At 39.7% G+C, this 21,273-nt stretch overlaps 1 protein-coding gene across 1 annotated transcript in view; it reads right to left on the reverse strand.

Annotated features, from left to right (window-relative positions):
• Positions 1-21,273, reverse strand: part of TMPRSS7 (transmembrane protease, serine 7) — a 31,067-nt gene that overhangs the window by 547 nt on the left and 9,247 nt on the right. Inside the window, 12 exon segments of the mRNA XM_010567297.1 lie at positions 1,968-2,104; positions 3,127-3,395; positions 3,575-3,752; positions 5,250-5,366; positions 6,517-6,627; positions 7,280-7,387; positions 8,526-8,662; positions 12,746-12,852; positions 14,504-14,616; positions 16,449-16,579; positions 17,954-18,182; positions 20,435-20,473. Of these exon segments, the coding sequence (XP_010565599.1) occupies positions 1,968-2,104; positions 3,127-3,395; positions 3,575-3,752; positions 5,250-5,366; positions 6,517-6,627; positions 7,280-7,387; positions 8,526-8,662; positions 12,746-12,852; positions 14,504-14,616; positions 16,449-16,579; positions 17,954-18,182; positions 20,435-20,473 (1,676 nt within the window).

Raw genomic sequence — 21,273 nt, forward strand, 5'->3', positions numbered from 1 at the left:
GCTAAACCCCAAATCTGCTACTTAATACGTATGTTCATTTATAGGTTACAAACCTAAGGACTCCAAAAAATAGTAAGCTTTTTAAAAAAAAAAAAAATCAAAAATAAAATAAATGTAATAAATTAAATACAATATTTAATAGTGATATAACTTCTTTCAAATTAAAGATAAATGGAAACAGATTGAATCCCTCAACTGATTTGCTGATTTGTTTTGGGGTTTTTTGTTTGGTGTTGTTTTGGTTTTTTTGGGGGGGGGGGTTTGTTTGTTTGTTTTTTTGTTTTTTAAAGAAGGAAAAAAACTAACGTTGTCATCTAGTAGATGTAATGTTTAGGAGCACATAATGTCTTTGTAATTAGAGCAGTTAAAATGAAGTCTGTTTAAGACTTCAAAGTTCTATACAGGATGGCATAATTCCATAATACAGGACAAAGCAAATAGTACTCTTCCTTTATCGGGTATTTTTCTAGAAATACATTGGCAGAGGTTCAGGGAAAAAAAAAGTGTCACCATTTGGGGAAAATTTCTTGGACAAAGCTTACACTTTCCTGTAAGACTCTGCTGTACACACAACATCTCTGAAAAAGACAGCTAGTAGCAATTCAATCTTTACCAAAACATTGGATGCAATAAAGAACTTCCAAAAGGAAAAGGTGAGTTTGTAAAATTTAAATATTTTGCAAGAGAAGTGCCTTCCTTATAGGCATTTATTTTGTTAGATATAGCAAAGCATTTTGCTTTAACTTTATACGATGTTAGGATATGCAGGTTGGAAGGGATGTCAGGAGATGATCTAGCAAAGCCACCTGCTGCTCAAAGTAGAATTATCCTGAATTGCCTCACAAACCTGTTAAAGACTTATCTTGCAAGGTAATTTTTTCCTTCCTTGACAATTAAGATTTTGCATTTAGAGAGTCAAATTTTCAAGTTTTTTCTTTAATTCCTGGGACAAAAGAAAAGTGGAACACCAAAATTTTTCAAAACACAGAAATCCCACATTTTGGTCAGCTCCAGCAATTGCCAGACATAGTCACAAATCATTTGCCCTTACAGAAATGCAGCCAAAAGACCTGTAGATTGTTTTTCCTTGCCCATATCTTGAGTGGCCATACAGATAACTGCAGAAACAAATTCTCCAGTTAGTGAAAATGGTCGTTAATGTCAATGATCTCGCTAATCTCTAAAAAGCAGCTGGTACATTATACTCCCTCAGAAAGCCCTCAGACATTCCTTGCCCTGAGAGCCATTGTGGTGTCTCTCACTTTTCTGTAGACCAGTGAATGCTAGAACATCTTGGACATTCCAGATCATCTCCATCATAAAAAAATTAGTAATTTTACTATTATTTTAGCAGTAAATTTACTACTATTTTAGCAGTAAATATATATGTTTTATATAAGTTCTATATAATTTAATATAGTATATATTATATATCATCTATAATATAAACTATGACATATTAAATATATATAGTGTGTATGTACATAGCTTTACTACTATATACTAGAAGTAAATTCCGAACTTCATGTTTATCTTTTAGCATTTCCAAATCAGAAATATTATACATTTGAAAAATTGTGCCTAGTTGTCTGCATCTCATCAGATAGCCCTATAGTTCCAGGTTGGCAGGGAGGGATCCTGAAAAGAGACAAGCTAGTTTCTCAGTTTTTTCTTTGAACTGAGACACTGTTGTGCCAAAAATCGCCTGGCTTCAACTTGTTATTGGGACTTGCATACTGACTGACCCTCGGCCTGCAACTGAAACTTAGTGATGTTACTCATGCACATAAAGCAGCAAAACTGTGAAAACACCCAGATGACTGACCCAGATAGAGAACTCTTACACTGCTGTTTTTCAGAACTGAAATGTATGGACCACAAAGCGGTCTGCCGGTCAATTCTTACATCTCATCGTGCAACAATGAAAGACAAGATAAACTCTATGCAAAGTGTGCCAAGATACATACTTTGCACCCATCTCTTTTCCCAGACATTAGTCCAGCACAAAACATCCTAGCTGTGATAATCCCATATGTGGAATGACATAATGTTTGGTCAATAATTTCTACCTCTGCTTTCTGAAGAATTGCTGAACCTTCATCATCTGGAAAACAAATTGAAAGAAGGATAATTCAACAGAGCTTGTCATTTTACTCATCTATTGAAATACAAAACAAGAAGTTTTCAGAAAATATCCACAGATACTTTTAGCCTCCAAGGTATTCCAGGTTCCAGACAACTAACTGCAATAATGCAGACAGCCTCTTCTAAGTATTGGGCATTCGTGTAATGTGGTCTTGGTCCTTCGGCCACACCAAATAAAATGGCATAATCACTAGGGCTGGCCAAAAGCTTTTTCTAATGCCTTTTGCAAAATGTCTCAAGACTTCTTAATCTGTTCTCTTTTTATTTTTAAAATGAAACAAGATTTTACAAAGGTATTTGTAAAATAGACAAGACAGATTTGCAATTAAGGCAGTACCTCTGAAGGCGTGTGATCCAAAATTAAGATTATGAGTCAGAGTTACGGAAAGCAAATTGCTCTTTTGGCAGCAAAAAGAACTTGGACCTATCTCAAAATTTGGTCCTCTCCGTCTGAAAGGGGCAGCCCACCGTTGCAGGGGCGACCATTTTGTCAATGGGGCGGCCATTTTGTGAAGCCGCACTCCGAGGACAGAGCTGGCACCTCGCAGCCGGGGTGGGCCCTGCAGGGCTGTTCAGCCTGCAGAGGCTGACGGCAGGAGGAAGGAGACGTAGCAGTTTCACCTCCCTGCGGCAAGCAGCAGAGGGTCCATTTGGGCATGCTAACATACCTCCAAGAGTAACAAAGGGGAAAAACAATACCGTGTTATTTCGGAGTGAGTGTAGCTCCCCTGGAGGTCTTAGCTAACAACATGAGCACACAGGACTTCGAGACCCACAGGACCAGCAGCCAATTTTCCTGAGCCTATGAGGGTATGTGCATGCAGGAACCTACTTCCATAGGACAGTAAATTCAAAACATCATCATTTTCTGCACACCTCAGCCATGCAAGAAGAGCAGGTGTCCTGCACACCCACCCACAGCTGTGAAGGCTGCTGTTCGCCTGGGAACAAAATTAGCTCAACCGAAGCTATAAAACTCACCTGCTTCCTGCTTTTGGCCCCAACCTGTTATCCAGCACTTGTCACCGCTGCGGATTTTGTGCGAGAAGGGAGGCATGCAGATCGGCTGGATGACATGGCTCATTGTGTCCGGCCACGGCTTGCTCAGCTGCAGCAGCGCGATGTCGTAGTCGTAGTTCCTGCTGTTGTAGTATTCGTGGACTATGATCCGTCTCACCGCAGACACAAACTTTGCACGGCCTTGCGTTTGCATCCCCAGGTGAGCGCGCCACGCTCTGGGGTCAGCCAGCCTGGTTGGGAGCAAACAAACAAGACATCTCTTAAAAACGTACCCCAAAATGCCTGCCAACAGCGGGGCAGGCGAAAGAGGAGGACACGTCCCACCTCAGTGCCGTTCAAACTCTGGAAGCTAAAGGCGTCTGGGGACGCTGGCCATGTTTGGGACGGAGTTAGGGGGGAGACTGCTTACTTGCTCCCTTGAAAGCAGTGAGCTGCAGACACAAGCCATTCTTTTGATATCACTGAAGCCCCACAGTAAGCAGCTCCCACAAAATGGAGGCTGACCTGCCAGGGCCATTCACCGTCCTCAGTGTTCGTACCGCCTACGATCCGAGAGATGGGATTGCTGCTCTTGCTGCTGCCACAACCTGCAAGGAATATTTCAGGTTATAATCCCCATCCCCAGTGCTTTCCTTTAATGGGAGTCCTTCCCACATAGGGCATGAAAGAATCTTGCACTTTGAAGTGTTCTGAAATCTATTTCCTTGCCCTGCTCTAATCAGAAAATTTCTCTATTTGGCTACTGTATTCCTGAAACAAGAGGTGATTCCATAAGAAAAGGCACTGGCCTGGGAAATACATTAAGTTTCTTTTCTAGCTCTGCTGCAGAAATTGGCCTCTAAATATTTCTTGTGTCAGAAGTGTCAGAGGAGCCATTGATTTAATAAGCATCAAAATGAATATATAAAAACAGACAATCCCTCATCTCTTTTTAATACTGTCAGCCCTGAACTGAAAGGAATCCATCAGGAAGTAAGGAAGATCAGCATCATCAGGACACTTATTTCTTGCCAAAAAAATGGGAACGATACCAGAAAAGTGTTTATAGTAGCAGCCACATATGTGGACTTTGGTCAGTTATTATTTCAGAAACCTGGCGGTCCAATTATTAATTTGCATGGAAACAACTGAAAGTCTGAAAATGTTGTATATTACTAACTCACAGGTGAAGAATTCATGTCTCAGCACAAAAAGCTGCACGCTGTAATTTGAAGAGCAAGGAAGAAAGACCCTTCTGTAGGGCCTTGTGCCCATCATGCACATAAAGCCTCTGCTCAGGAGTTTTAGTCCCACACTCCCACACGCAGGTGTTATGCTTCTGGGCACTTTCCAGCACTCAGCCAAAGAGTCAAAAGCAGCATTAATGTTTCCAAACACAAGTAGGCATATGAGTAGTCATTTAAGATGTCCTACTGGATCCAAGGCAGGTGCTGGCAGATTTGACATACAGGTAACATACCAGAAACAGCTGAGGGCTGGACAAAAATACCTGAGAACATTCAGTTTAAGCAACTAATCCTAACCCTACTGCAGTAACCATCACCTGTTCACTACAGCAAAACAAACTGAAAAGCTTGTACAGAGGTTACTTTAGGGAGATTAGAGATGAGAACCTAGCTTGGTACTATGAAATACTGGGGTCTTCACCATCCAGAAGAGAAGTCAAAAGTTTGTGTCTTTTATCTCATTGCAGCTGTGTCACTCCTGAAATCCAAATACAGTCTGACTCCAACAGAAGTACCTGACACTGCTGCAGGCAACAAAAATGCTGCCTTACCAGCAAGCCAAGTTCACTCTGCAATTAACCCTGCTTCCCTGCTCTTTAACATAGCTACAATAAGCATTACAGCTGACTAAGACCCCCCCATGACAGTAAACTTGCCCTCCCACAAGAAATTAGGAAATTCTGCAACCAGACCTGAAGTAAAGTGATAGTGGATCATTACCCCACTATCACTGAAAGTATACAATAAAAATCAATACCTGCTGCCTGAGTTGTACCCACTCCAAAAAGGAAGAAATAAAGGGCTTTATTGTGTAAAAAGTTCAAAGTTCAAAAAGATGAACATTTGAGAGGGACTTACTGCAGCTGCTTTCATCACTTCCATCAATACAGTCCACAGTCCCATCACACTTTGCGTTTTGTTTCCTAATGCAAATGTTATTCCTGCACTTAAATGTGTGGTTGGTGCAAGGAATACCTGAAATAGTTGTGGAGGGGAGAGGAAAAGAAAAAAAAAAAAAAAAAGACTATTGGCTCAGCTTAACACATGAAGATATGCCTGCACAGATGAAAGATTCATACATGTATTAATAGATAGGAGCGAACATAGCAAAAGAGCATGTTGGCTGGAATGGCTTAAACCAATCTCCAAGTAGAATAAACTATTCAAGTAGGACTGCATCTGTACTAAGGCTTGCATCAAGTTGGCTGAGTGTGCACAAAGATTTCCTCCCATCCTTTCCCATAGCACTAATGAACATGGATATAGTAGCAAAAACTTTGCTGTAAAGCAAGTGCTAGGCTAGAAAGAGAAAACATCCAGTACTCTGGAAAAAAGCCCTCCTTTATATTTCAGTATTAAATATGAACTGAAAGATCATACTGAAAGCAGTCTTACTAATTGTATTCAGTTAAACTGCAACCCCCAACCTTGGCATTTTCCTATTTCCCTGTAGCTCACAACAAATGAGGCCACTCAAACCCAATCTTTTTTTTTTTTTGTCAACACACAGAAGTATCCTGTAACCATTTACCCAGACTGTTTAGTCAAGCAGGTCAAAACCCATAACTTTTCTTTTTAAAAGTTACTTGTAGCACTTCCTAGTTGTGCTCCCTTTCATATGTCATGATGTCCATTTATTCTAAAATGTTAAAGAAATGGCTAACTCAAAACTTTCATGTGCCTAACGCTAAATTTATAGCTTCATTAGCATTTCAAACACATTAACCTTATAATCCTGAAAACTGCTCCAGAGAAACTATCATTTTTATAGTTATTTTACAGATGGTAAAAGAGATCCAGGAAATAATTTGCACAGATTATGCTTTAAAGAGATAAAATCCGGGATTCAGGCTTTAAATCCCTAGATCCCCAATCCTGCACCCAGAGTACTTAATTCTTCTGCCAGTATTTTGCTAAAACAGATGTTCATGAGCTCATTAAAAAGAAACAGTTTTAAATCAGTAATGACTGCTTTATAAGCATGTCAGAAAACTGAACAGAATTGTATAGCCTGAGTTAGATTTGATAGTGCCTCTTAACTCTTTGAATACAGCATCCAGTATTCAAGTCAGGATTGGATAGATGATAGAAGAGCGAAAAAAATTAATCAAGAGAGTAGCCTTACTGTGGGTGCAGTTCTGCTCATCTTTTCCATTCTCACAATCACTTACTCCATTGCAGGCAAGCAGGTTATCCTGTATTGTGAAGCTGGAGTTACAGTTCCACTCAGGGACATCTTTAAAAACATAAGTCAAATCAGCTACCGAAGTGTGCTTGTAATGCTAACACTACCCTTCTGACTATGCCCAGGTACCACTTTTATACCTTCACTGCACAATACAAGGATGAGTAAGAGTGCCACATTATGCATGGAGAAAATAAAGCACAAAGGAGTTCAGTGACCTATCCCAGTTCACAAATTGCCCCAAGTGAAATGGCCCAAGTTCTAATCCTCTTTCACCATGGACATTTATTATCACTCTCACCTACTCTATTCACCCCAATTTGTCATTCCCCCATGAAAATAAAATAACTCCTCTCAGAATAGAGCAAAACTTTATAATTACCAGCATTTATCACATGAGGAAAAACTAAAATATAGCCTATTATGGCTATTTTTGCACATCTAACTTTCTTCCTCCTGCTTTCCAGTGCCATACCTTCTTCATCCCCAGTTTTTCCCCTTGCTAATTAAATTTAATTAATTAAATTGAATTGAGCACTCAAGACACTGACTGATGGTCTGTACCTTGACATATAAAGGAAGCTGGAAACTTCGCTCCCCCCCCCCCCCAAAAAAAATTTCATGTTGTTTCAGCTGCCTTCTGAGACTAGAGAATACATTCATTGGGTTTTCCAGTCAAGATCTCTAGTAAGTGTATACAAACCACAAAAGAGCTCATCGCTTTCATCAAAGCAGTTGTTTATCCCATCACAGCGCTGCATCTGCTGGATGCATAAGCCAGTAGAACACTTGAAGTGTCCAGGTGGACATGCTGGAGGTAAAAAAAAAAAACCAACAAAAAAACAACAAAAAACAACCCACACAACTTAAAAGTTTCTTTTTCCCAAATATTGCCAGCTCATTTCAATTTACAGTCACTAAGCTGTTCCAAGGAATGATAAAGTTGATCTAAATTTAATAGTCTGTATGCATTACCAGCACTTAAATTGAGTTCAGACGTTGAAAACTGAGATTTAAAAAAAAGAAGAAAAAACATCTCCAATGTTCCAATTCAGCTGTTACTGCAATTTCTACTGCAGACTCCACACTAAGACTGGACCAAATCAGCCAGTGTTTTACAGTGCCACACAAGACAGCCATCTTCTTTTAAAGGACACTCTCACTTTCAATAACCAAATTTTGCAGCACTTTGCAACTTTGGTTAGTCACCTGTGTTGAGGTGACTTACGAATTACATAAATGTTTGCCTTTTAAAATAAAATCATGAAGTTACCATCTTTTTATATACTCCACATATATGTAATGCATAAAATTGCTCTAATGTGATGAGTAACTATGACTAGAAACCATTGCCTCTCTACTACTTTAACAACTTGAACGTATGAGATTAAAACAAGGGAAAAAGTATCGGTAAACTATTTCAGGACTTGAAAAGATTTGCAGTCAGTAGACTGTTTTATCAATTTTTTAAGAAGTTTTTCAGCTCAGATTTCTACTTGCACACCAAGTATTTAAATTGATAGAAATATTGGAATAAGCAGTTGTACATTTGGTACCCTCTGTTCATTACCTGGAAGCCTTTGTAGTAATAGAAACCTTGCAAACAAAACCTTGGAGTGAAAACAACCAGGAACAGCAGACTTCAGTTGACTGCACCGTGGCCATAGCCACGCAGGAAGCTTTAGGGACCGTGCAGAAGAGAGCAGGCTGTGTGCGTACAGGAAACCAGAGCATGCTGCACATGCCCACAAACTTTAGCTGCATAGCCTTGACGAACTAGAAAAGGCTCTTTGTTTGCTAGTTACCTGACTTGGTAAGATTAGAAAAGAAACAAAAACCCAACAGAGAATTTCCTCCGTGAAGCCAATTAAGTCCTACCAGACCTGAAAAATGCTGCTTCGCAGGTCTGAAATACAAAGACGGGTTGAAAAAGATAAAATCCATCTTACGCTGGCTGATGTTATAGCTGCCATACTCCACCAGAAGTGGCTTCTCTGAGACCTTCGAACTGCACTGAAGCTCGATGTTGACAGCAGAACTTGCGATGTGGAAGACGGTTTGGTGATCAACATAGTAACCACAGTACCTAAAAGTGTTCATTGGAGTTCTAGAGCAGCCTTCAAGTCAAAATTGCCTTACATACAATTTAAATGTCAACATCACTGAAATTCAGCAATACAGTCAGCTGCCATACTTTAAGAACCAAATTCTGAAATGGTACACAGATTCCCCAAAATGCTAGTCATAATCCTTCATGACCACACACATGCAAGCAGAATGTTTTGCCAGAAAGTCTAGAGGAATGGACATGTAATGAAGAAATTCATCAAGACAAACATGGGTACTTTCGTCACCACTTCTGATATCTGTTTTCAAAAGATTTCGATTTTTGGGAAGACTTAAGTAAGTTTGGTGGGAGGGAAACCATCAGCACAGTGGAGAGCAAATTCAGCTGCTCTGATTTTGATGATTGCCCCTAAAGAAGAGTGCACAAAGGCATTGGGATAAAATTGGTCCAACTACTTTGGAGGCAGAGGGGAATAGATTTAAGGAAACTGAAATTATTTCTAAGTAGTCACCCAGCCTTCATCCACCTTTAGCATTCTGGAATTTTACCTTTGAAAGTCATGTCTTCAAATAACTAGTCTAGATTTAAAAAAAAAAAAAAAAAATCCCTTGGGCGTGCTTCTACTTTAAGCTGTCATTTTGGCAAAGACCTTGGACTTCTGCCTAGGTGCCACTTAACTCAGAGAAACCTAAATGCTCCCTGATGCCAGCAAACACTTAATCCATCCATTGCTAATGCATTTCCATTGCCTCTTTCATCAAAGGTGCCAAAGATGTTGCAAATGGCATTTAGATGTTACTCTAGCTGGGGCGGGGTGGGGGGTGGGGGGGGCAACAAAGCAAAACAGAACCCCACAACCAAAACAAACTGCCAAAACCTCCACCAAAACACACCTGTCCCCAAACCACCACAAATCTTTAACAGGGAAAGGTTGCTGGATCGTGCTTTGAAAATTAGAGTTGGTTTTAAATGTAGCAAACCACTGAACATTGACAGTACAGGTTGCTCTAGAAGTAGAAATAAGGACCCTCTCCTCAGTTCCACTAAAATGCCCCCAAAATGTGGCACTTATGAGAAAAACATCTGGCTTTAAGACTCCTGTCAAGAAAAGTTCTTATCAGTCTAAGTAGATTTAAAAGCAGAAGCAGCTGTATTGATTCTTAGCACACTTGGCACACACCCTTGCTTGACCAGCAGTGTAAGGTCATACGCTGCAGTTAGAACGAAGAACATGAAAAGAGATTACTGTATTGTTAAATGGACTATTATCAAGAGGTAAGTATTTCCCTTATTTATCTTGGCAACACCAGGCATTGCACCAGGACTGCTCTTCATGTCAATGAATGCAGGGAAATTGGTCAGTGATTTCCCTGTGGATAGATGTGTCTGGATGTCCTGTGCACCCCACTGAAGCATGCCATAGGGAATGGCCTTGCTCATTCATATGTTTCCATATGTGCTTTGTTTCATCCTATGAAAATGAAACATCCTTTTAACAGACCTAGGAGATTCTGTTCCAGCAATGTGAAAAATAAATGAAGAAAACAATTTAAAAAATAAACTCCTCTTATACATCCTGGAAACAGCTAAAAAAAAAAAAAGAATTAATTTACAGCTTTCTACTATAGTAAAGTTAACTGTCAAAAAAAAAAAAAAAAAAAATCTATCAGGGCTAAGAGTGAAGACTTCCTGCTGCAGGAAGTCATCTTCTCACTCATTTTAGTGTCTCTGTCGATGTTCCCAAGCTAAAACAGCCTGCCAAGGTGAATAACAAAATGCCACCTAACCATCTGATTGCCTTCAGTTAGCCCACATACATTTTCTACGTTTCTCCTTCTGTCAGTGACTTAGACAACTTCCCTCCAACAAACCTTAGCACCATTTCAAAAAAAATTGCAGGCTGCATTAACCACTTCTCAGCCACATAAAACAACCTCACCTCTCCAGAAGTAGAGGAAGCTCCTGCCCATCTGTGGGAGAGCTGAGACAGCTACACCAAGGAAGCTCTCTCCTGTACAGAGCGAGAAACACCATATGCTTGTGGGATTTGTAAGACAGAGCTACAGATCCTTGGGAGCCTTCTACTGATGTTTTACTAGCTATTTCTCCACCACAAATGGAGGTTGCAAGGCACCATCTGTAATTCTGTGCCATTGCTATGGAAAGAAAATAATTAAGGAGAACCTGTCCCATATGTTGAAGCAGGGAGTAGGATACCTTTTCAGGGGATGAGTAGATACATGCGTCCTGTAGCAGAGACAATGGGATGTTGCACCAATGGCTTTAAGGAAAATAAAACACTGGCAGCCTCTTTGCTCACATAAACCTCTAACAGTCTGCTCACAGAGACCCATTGATATTTCTGCCTATGAGAATTTCAGCAAAAGCAGTTCATCAGCTGTGACTCCTATAACTAGGCAGAGGAGCATTTGCATGTCCACTGGAAGAAAGACGAGGGAGAACTGAATGGTTTTGTTCAGTGTCTCTGGTTAGATAAAGTTTTCCCTAGAGGTTTGAAGGAACATTATCTGCACCATTTCACGGTAGCAGTCTTTACTTATCAAGATCAGTCTTCCGAAGCTTCTTAACCCTTTTTACCTAAGATAGCAGAATATGCATGCTATAAGCTGCAATTGCAGGAACCTGAAAAGGTGGGTTTCCCCTCTGCCCCCATTTCATTAACCATTAAAATTTGGAGGAGGGGGAATCAAATATAAAAATGCTTCACGCTTTAAATCATACTTTTTCCATGGAAAGTACACATAGAACAGAAAGTCAGAGAGGATCAAAAGCCTTATTTTGGGTGAAAAAGGCACTTTAAAAAGAGAACTTGTCTTGGTCTACTTATATCAGCAGCAACTTGCAACAGAAACCAGGAGCATGTGTTCTTACGCAGTACTTCAAAAGTAACCCAGAGTGCATTTCTAAGGGTCATACTCTGACATTTGATTCTGTGGAATGTATAATTGGTAAGCTTGTTTAAAAGCTGCTCTTTCATATAGAGAGTCCTTACCATATGAACCCATCACCATTTTTTTCTCCAGATTTTGCCTTTATTTGATTCATACCTCAGCCATCCCTAATATCTCCGATCTTTCCAACTGTGTCATAAAAAGAACACAAAAAATCCCCACAAACACACCAAATGCTGTCTGTTTTGACTGGTGTTTTTGTGTGCCCGTCTAGTCCAGCAGTGAATTCCCATCAAGGCACAATTTTAGGAGCTTCAGACAAACTGAATTTTCTCTAAGTACAACATGGTATCAAAGAATATAGAAAGTTTTTTCTCCAGTCTGTAATTATTTCAGTTACACTCTTAAAGGCCTGACTGACTTTTCTCAGTTTCACTAGCAAGTTCAGAAATTCAGTTTCAAGTCTGATCTTACTGAGGTTTCCATTTGAACAGCTTTAAAAAAAAAAAATTAAAAAAAATTCCAACATCCTAAATCTAACCTTGCCTCATCATCCCGTGATCAAAAGATAACTTAAAAAACTGAGGAAAAAGTGGGTGGACTATGCATATGGGAAAGCAGCAGTATTTTAATAAAAAAGAAAAAAAGCAGCAATATTTTAATAAAAAACACTTAAGAAATACAGTGGTACCTTTGCAGCCAATCTGTGTGGTTTCTCTTTCAAGACCCAGTGACCGGAATGCGGAAGCAGTTACTCTTCTGTTCCCAATAATCTCATTGTAATAGCTTTCACTGAGAAGTTAATTAGGTCCAGTGCCCTCATGAGCAATCATAGAATTAAGTTACACTTAAAAGGTTTTTAACAGACCTTGTTCAATGATCCCAGAAAACCCAGAATTATTTTAGGGTTCACAGGACATCTGCCTTCACCCAACTCTTCCCATTTCTTTCTCTCCAGAGAGTGCCAAAGGCTCTTGTTTTCATCTTTCTGGTACTTCTCAATAGAAATTATATATATATATATATATAAAACAAAGATTCCGTTACATCATCAACCAAAGCGAAAGAATGGTAAAAGACACCAGTGAAGTATCTCTGTCTTCATGGAAACTCTCCGAGCGAGCTGCAGTAGTGATGGGAAGGTTTATTTCGGTAATGTTAGTTTAATAACCCATGCAAAAGTACTTACATGTGTTCATTAATTTTCCACCATCCTCGCTCACAGCCTTTAATATTCTTCTCACTGATGGTATAGTTATGAAACTTCAGAGCTATACCAAGGCTCTTCTGTGGAGTCTGTTGTGAGCAAGAAAGACAGTGCAAACAGTCATCTTTTTCCTTTTGTGGACATAGTACACCAAAGTCTTTAAACTTATCTCGGCAATTACGGTGCTTGGCAATGCCATGCTCTGGGAGCTGTGCTGACTTCACCAGCTCGACAGCCAGCACTTGAGGCACCTGCCAGCTATTCAGTCTTGAGTAAAAGCAAAGGTTGGCAAAGCCCCACCACAGCTGCAGGCTTTCTCCCCCTCTAGCCAACAGTCCTTTCGCCTTCAAAAAGCCACTGGCCATAAAAAGCAGCTTTTGTATCAAGATCAAAGCACTCAAACGCATCCAAATTTACTTGTGCGGGGACACACGGCCCCAGTGGATTTTTAGCTAAGACATTGCACTGAATACCTGTGTCACCTTTGTAATGTTAGGAGTTACTTCTACCACAATATTGTAGTCTTCTGCTAGCACCTGCTCAGCCAAGATTTCTTTAGCATTTTGCAAAAGATTTTTAAACCCAGCAGTACCATGAGGGTTCATAATTAGAGTTTCCTTTATCAAAAGGAACAGAACCTTTTTGCAAGACAAGGCAATGTTCCTTTAAAAACAAAGGCTGGTTCAGGACAAGAATCCAGAAATGGACATTTTTCTCCTCCTCTCTTACAGAAAACATGATATGGGAAATAAGGGAAGTTTCAGCATTGAACTACTGGGAAATTAAACTCTTTTGAGAAATAAGTCTTGGGGGTTGCCCATATTAAGTGTCCAGAAACTTTTCCCTCAGAAGTCCAGGGTGAATTGAAGACCTGAAGTTTAGCAAAAAAGTAATCGCCTTCGCTTTTTAGAAGAGGAAGAGGCTGTAGGTCATGACTAGCTGGACTCCATTCAGATTGGTGTGATTCAATGTGGGCAACCACTAGCTTCACCAGATATAAGCAGCATAAGCAGAAAGATTGGTAAACAGTGGACTGCATCGTATCCACTACCATATTCCTTAGAGAGGAAAACACTGAAGGGCAAACCATAAGTCAAAGATCATATTTTAACAGCATCAATAAGAAAACACTAGTGTCATCAGACAAGGCATGACAAAACTATTTTAAACCGATGTAAATTTTCGGTCATTTGCTTTCAGGAAAGTACCTGAACAGATGCAGAAAAAGGATACCAAGAAAAAAAACTGTGTGTGGGATTGTGCTGATAGGACAGACCATCTTAGAAGAAAAATTCAATTTATTAAGCATAACAAAATAGACTGAAAAGAGATATCAGAGCAGTGACTGTAATAACTAGGTTAGAGGAATCTTTTGTACATAATTTTTTTCCAATTTTTTGGGGGTGGGAAGAGGGGAATGAAAACCAGAAAAGTCTTACATTCTTTGCTGTGAAGTAATTCTGCAGGCTAAACATCTAAACTTACCTCAGCTCTTCAACTTTATAATAGGCCAGCTTAGGAACTATGTTCTCTTTGTTAGAAATAAGAGCACAGAAAAAAAAGAAAAAACCCAATACAAAAAACCTGAGCACAGCCAGCTATTCAGCTATATCATTTCTATAAACTGCCACATGTGTAAGGCTCCAGGTTACACCCTACACAGTTGTGTCTGCTATACTTACAGGCTCTGTGTGCCCAAAACATGCAACAGTGCCTAAGAGAGAAAGAGATTCATGTTACCTGGAAGTTCCATACACAAAGACATTTTGGAGGATAATAGCTTGGGTAATAGGGACTTGTGATTCTCCCTTCATAGCCAATCTTCTCTTTTGTCACTATTGCTTTTCCACACCCTAGGGGAAAAAAAGGAGGCAAAAGTTAGTAAACCTTAGCATGCTTCCAGCAAAGCTATTCAGTGGGCTAAGCATCCAAATTATCAGAAGTCTTCCACTGCACAACAGGGCAGCTTAGGAATTATATTTATCTGGGTTCATGTTGTAAAAAGATACCCTTCCCAATGATGCACATAGACAGACAAGGGATGTAAAAAAACTAGGAATGCTTGCTGGGCTCTGCAGGACCAGGAGAAAACATTGTGAAGTTTTATATTGGTTATTTCACTGAAGGCAGTTCTGCAAACAAGTCTCAGTGAACAGTGTTGCACATCAACACATCCACACTGCAGTAGTACATGAGGATCTCTAGTCTCAAAATGCAGCCAGTTAGAAGAGAAATGGACAATGTGCTAATCTAATCAGCCTCCTGGAAGCCAAAACTTTCTTTTATGACTGCTCAATGGATTTAGAGAATTCACTAAAAACAACACACGCACACAAAAGCCAACAAAGAAAACTGTCCTGGTTTCAGCTGGGATAGACTTAATTGTCTTTCTAGTAGCTGGTATGTTTTTGAGTTTGTGTTGAGAAGAAAGTTGATAACACACTGATGTTTTCAGGTGTTGCTAAGTAATGTTTAGTCTAAAGTCAAGAATTTTTCAGCTTCTGATGCCCAGCCAACAAGAAGGCTGGAAGGGCACGAGGAGTTAGAACAGGACAGCTGACCCAAACTGGCCAACGGGGTATTCCATACCATGTGACATCACATCTAGTATATAAACTGGGAGGAGTGGGGGCAGGGGGATCACCGCTTAGGGACTAACCGGGTGTCAGTCAGTTGGTGGTGAGCAATTGCACTGTGCATCACTTGCATATTCCGATCCTTTTGTTATTACTATTGTCATTTTATTAGTGTTACTATTATCATTATTAGTTTCTAGTTTTCTGTTCTATTAAATTGTTCTTATCTCAACCCACGAGTTTTACTTTTTTTTTTTTCCTCTACCCCATCCCCCTGGGGGGGGGGGGGGGGGGCGTGAGTGAGCGGCTGCGTGGTGCTTAGTTGTTGGCTGAGGTTAAACCACGACAAAACTCCAACCCTGAATTTAAACCAGCAACCAAAAATAACAGCCCTGAATTTAAAGCTACTTACAACGGAGAATATCACATGCTTTTATGATGGTATTTTAATGTATAATTACTCTCAACATGGAAAGTATACAGCATCTTTCTGAGCAGCTTGAATTTCCTTGCATTGGATTGTGTTAGATTTTTCTCCTTGTGCTACTAGCGTGATGTCCCTTGTACTTTTTGTGATTATGATCTAACCACTTCTTAAAGCTTAAAGCAATAAAAAACAGATAATGGACTTGACAGACAAACATAACTGACTCCTTTGTCTTAATGAGGCAGCAAGGACCGATAGAAAATGCAGACAAAGCTACTGAAGTTTTATTTTCTGAAAGTAGTTTTTAGTGCTGAACTCCTTTCACCTTTAACATCAGTGAGTCCCAAACCAGAAGAGAGGCCAGAGCAGTGCTACACCTGGAATAACAACTCCATCTACTGGCACATTGTAGTCCTGACCAGCTGGATTCAGTCAGTGCTGGTTTCAGCCTTCTACCTTCGTATTTCACTTAAGAACAGCTAATTCGCACAGATTAAATTACTCGAGAGGAAGGCAGACATCAGTAATGCAGAGGAGATGAAGGAAAGAGACAGGCACGTAGAAAAAAAAAGAAACTGAGATACAGGAGCCATTTGTCCGTACTCAGGAATATGACAGCCACTTTGGGGTCTTAGACAGAAACAATACAATAAACACATTGCCAAACACAGAACAAACCTACTTTCTTGTGTAATGACCTCAAAATAGCCATGGAATTCCTTCCATTCCTTTATTTGTGCTGCCTTAAACATTACCAGCATGAGATTATTCGTGGACACGAGTGATACCAATGAATTGGCTGGTTCACAAGCTCTGAGGGAGAAGAAAGGAGAGAACGTACGTAAGCAATCAGTAAAAACCAAAAAAAACCCCCAAAACCCAACACATTGCTCTCATTCTGTGCATAAGTTTTCCACTGGTGCAGAGCTTACCTATTTCAAAGCCTAGTAAAAGCTCTATGCTCTTAAACACAGGAGTACCTGTTACAAGGCCAGTTAGAAACAGTATTAGAAAGTCATTTCTTACAAAAAAAGAAAGAAATTGCAAAAATGAAGAGGAAGATGGTCAGCTCTAGGAGATAATACTGACTTTCAGCCTTCACTCCAAGCAAAAATAAATGAAGCCAATAGTAAAGAAAGGCTTGTAGAAAGAGAAAATTGATTTTATTAGACCAACAGATTTAGGTTGGAGACTGGGAAAGACAAGCAAGTTATTCTTCAAGTCAGAAATTAAGAACCTCAACCAATCAACTAGTCTCATAAAAAAATGTTACTTTCCATATGCATTACCTAGCAGATATCCTCAGTCCTCTACAAATACTAACAAGTAAGTCAACACCATCTGCTGTTTTATAGACAAGTCAGTGAGTGATTCAGATTACTAGAGGACAGCTCTCAAAGAGGACTGAAAAGCCAATGCTCTTTTTTGAGGCTTATACACACACTGACAGGCCAGAGAAAAGGATTTCAGTGGTCAAAACACTGAGCTCTTCGTCTACTCTATGGACATGCTGCCTTCACCTTTTGGTATGACAGAGACCTATGGAACTAGCTACCAGGAATTTCAAACAAAAAATCCCCAAACAAGCCTACTGGATCATTAAAAAAGAGGAAAAAAAATAGAAAATAATCTAAAAAAAAAAGTCCACATCCCTCAACCCATCAGAGCTTCAACTCTAGATTTTAACAACCCTCTAAGCTACTCAAATAGAGCAGCTAAAAAAAGCGCTGAACTGGTGAGTAGTGGTAAGTATCCAAAGAATCACAAGACTTAGTTTTAGAACTTCAGTCTTCGTATGAAGAGCACTAATCTTCATATGGAAGAAGAGTTTGCTTAGGGGAGGAAATTTTGACATTTTCTTTTAGTTAGCATCTGTTTCCTGATGAGAAACAGAAAATTCCACCCAGTAATGTGTGAACTTCTTATAGTTCTGCAGCTAAGTGAAGATGAACTGCAGTTGAAGAAGAAAGGAGGATTTAAAGAATATTTGTTTCTTTTATTAGCAAGATCAACTTTTCCATTCAAAAAAAAAAAAAAGTGTTTTGCCAGGTGGTGTGTGCATAACTCATGAAAAGCAGAGCATTTTTAACAAAACAAACCCAAACCCACCAAAAACACAGTCGACAAATCTACAGGAGAAAAACCCAAATGATTGTCAATGAAATCTCAATGAAAATTTATACTCACCGGTACAGTATCTTATGTTTGATTGGCATCAGAGAGTCATAAATGGTTAGCGAGTCAGTGATGCAGTTGTCTGCTTCAATCTGAAGGGATACTATTGAAAGGCGAATAAGATGGCCCACTGATGCAATCAGCTTAAAATAGCAGATCGTTCCCCCTGAGGTAGCGTGGATATCCAGAGGAAAGCGTTCATGTAGGTGATCAGCATACAGATCATACATACAATTTGTTCCTGTGGAAATGTCACATTTTCAACACTGGACATTCACTACAAAACTGCTAAATCCTCTTGGGGGGGGGGGGGAAATCCCAAACCAAAAAAAACCACCCCAGAACTCCACCTAGAAATAATTTTAAACTAAAGCAACATATGAAAGCATAGCTAAACGTGAAAACAAAGTAGTGTATTCCACTCTTTGTTTGCATCTTAGTTCCAAGTCTGTGGTCAAGGAAAAGTCTATTCATATAACTACAGAACATTGCAAACAGTGCTGTAAATAAGTCTTTGTAGGGTATCCGCACAAAAGCACCACCATTTTGTACAAGTATTCTCAGTTAAAGATCTGTGGAGGCCCCAGAGGATAAAGTACTTAAATAATTGTTCACTGGGAAACATGCGTCAAGGCAGAAATCAACTCCTCACCCCTACAGAGATTAGGAAATTTATACTAAATAAAAGAAAAACAAAATAAAAGTCAAGCTACATTTTTTTATTACTCTGGGTGTTTTAGATCATTTTTCAAACATCAGGCTTCTCAATGTTTTGTTGTGAAATGAGCTGTAAGTGCTACCACTAAATTCAGATTCACCAATTCAGTCAGGTTGGAAGGGATGCTAGGACCTTTCTTGTTCAATGCCCTGCTCAAAGCAGGGTCAAAATTAATTCAGGCCAGGAGTTTGTCCTGTCAAGTCTTGAAAACTTCTGCAGCACTAGAAGTTACTGTTAGAAATGGAAGTACCAGGAAATGTAAGCAATATAGCCTAACCTACAAGCCACTTTTTTTTTTCCCAATTAAGCTGAAACAATTGTTGCTTTCAAGTCAAACATATTGAAGTCTTTATTTCAATTCAATGTTGCAGCTCCCATTCAGCAAATAGCTTAGGGATTTTTTTGTTTGGTCATATCTAAAACTCTTAACATAACTCTTTGAAAGGTGAGGAGGAGGAAAATGCAAACTAGGGTAATAAGATCCAAAGTAAATATTTGCATTAATTTCTGCCTATTAAAAAGGCAAGTCTCTGAAATAGTTACTATCATGGAACACCAGTTAGAGCACTGTGAAAGTTCACTGTCGATTGTTGACTCAAAGTAAACGTTGGCCTTTTAACCAGCAGTTAATCAAGGCAGGAAGTGGCAGGCTTTGTCTGACTTCCACTTCTAATTTGCAGTCTTGAAACTAATGCTATGAATGTTCATGAACAATCTGTAAGGGTCACGTACCATTCAAGTGAATTACAGTTTTAACTATTTAAAGGTTTGGTTGAGCCATTGTTCTTCCCTCTTGTTCTTATCTCTTCCCAATAACATTCTTCTTTATAATAGTTATTTGTGCTTATTTACTTGCTTCTAACAAAGCCGGCTTTGATCATAATCTTTAGAATTATGCGACTGCAATAATTTCTACTAAGTAGTTAATAACGTGATGAGCTCACTGCTGGTGAGGAGCATGGTGCAGAGATTTTAGAGCTGGCTCTGGAACTAGAAGTAATGCAAGCATACCAGTTTGAAATCAAAGCTGAATACAGTTCTTCACCCAAGCAGGCCCTGCACAGCCACATACCATAGCAATGCCAGTCACTCGCAGTAGCTGAAACTCTACAAATCCCTTCTCCGACCCAATCTTCAATAAATCTGCACTCCAGTGCCGTACCTGAAATAATAACTAGGTGCGTCTTCATGCCAAAGTAACTCCATTGCTCTCAAAATACAACCAGGCGATGCACCTTCCTTCTACACCGCTGCATTAACACTTTCACTTCTGCACCATATTCTATGGTCCTGCGCAGATACACTCAAGATACCGCAACAAATATAAGACTTTCTCAACTCCTGTGGCAATCCATGTTGTTGTTCCCCTGCAACTTCATTGCAGACCAGCACTGTGCTTCTCAGATACTAGTTGCTACCTGTGGTTGACTACACTAAGTCTCTGAAAGACGCCTAGAATATGGCAGGTCATCCTTCTCCCTTTGTGTCAAAGATACCTTAAAAGTCCTAAAAAAGCCTTAATGTCAATATTTATTTCCTACCATGCCACTAGGTACACCTAAAAAATTTACCAGTCAGACTAAAGGCAGAGTGTTTCTGTATTTGTCGCACTCAAGACTCTTGGTCACTCTTATAGCAACTCAGGACATAAATGCCAAGGCTGAATTCAACCTTCTTAAATTAACACCGAACAGTATCTTTGAGTCTAAGACATGAACTAAAAGCTTTGTTCTCCACCTGTCCTCTGCCAGGAAGCTGCTAAAATGGTGAATTACCTGTTCCTGTTGTCGACCAATAATCTGACCGAAGACCTGCTACACAGAAAGACAGTTGTGTGAGTCTTCTCATTAACCCAAGATCCAGAATTCAGAGTTTAAATCAATCACACTTCTTTAATCATAACACTAAACATGCAGGACAAAACAGCTATCTCAACGAGGGAGGCTGCCCAAGCCCCCTTAATTCCTGCAAACTCTGCAAGCAGCTTTGGAAGTATCATGTTCCCAGACATCTTAGCACCTGAGGCAAGAAGAGACTGCATGTCAATTAAGCAGTCAAGTTTAACTGAAGGACTGAGACAGAGGTACCCAGGAGATCGTTTTCTCACCCTTTACCACAGTGTTTTTCAGCTTTCAATTGGACAGAGTTGTTCAAATGAAGCTTGTTCTGTCCTTTGTTCACACAGCTGAAAAATCATACAACATTTTGTAGCTAATTACGTTGAACAAATACTTGAATCCTACATCGCTAATTTCTTCCCCAGACAGGAATGGCATGGGAATTGTTTAATGAATGGGCAGCCTTATAATCTGTTTCTTAATCTTTAATAAAGGGGTGACAAGAATCTTACTTTCAATGGAGGGGCTAAAAAGTTTGGCCCATGTGGAAACCTTAACCCTTCATCTTTTTTATAAAGCCCCAGACTAACCCAAATCTGAGCTGGCTACAAGGTATCAGGCTTAGCTCCCGAGTTGGAACAGAAGCACTCCAAGTAAAGAAAGTTTTGCAATTGGTGTTCGCAGGGATACGTTGTACCTTGATTTGACCTCAAATCTGGTTTTCATTGTCTTTTTCTCTCCCCCCCCCCCCCCCCAACTTTTTTTTTTTAACAGAA

Source organism: Haliaeetus leucocephalus, unplaced genomic scaffold (genome assembly GCF_000737465.1).
Source record: "Haliaeetus leucocephalus isolate CR32 unplaced genomic scaffold, Haliaeetus_leucocephalus-4.0 Scaffold228, whole genome shotgun sequence".
Lineage (NCBI taxonomy): Eukaryota > Metazoa > Chordata > Aves > Accipitriformes > Accipitridae > Haliaeetus > Haliaeetus leucocephalus.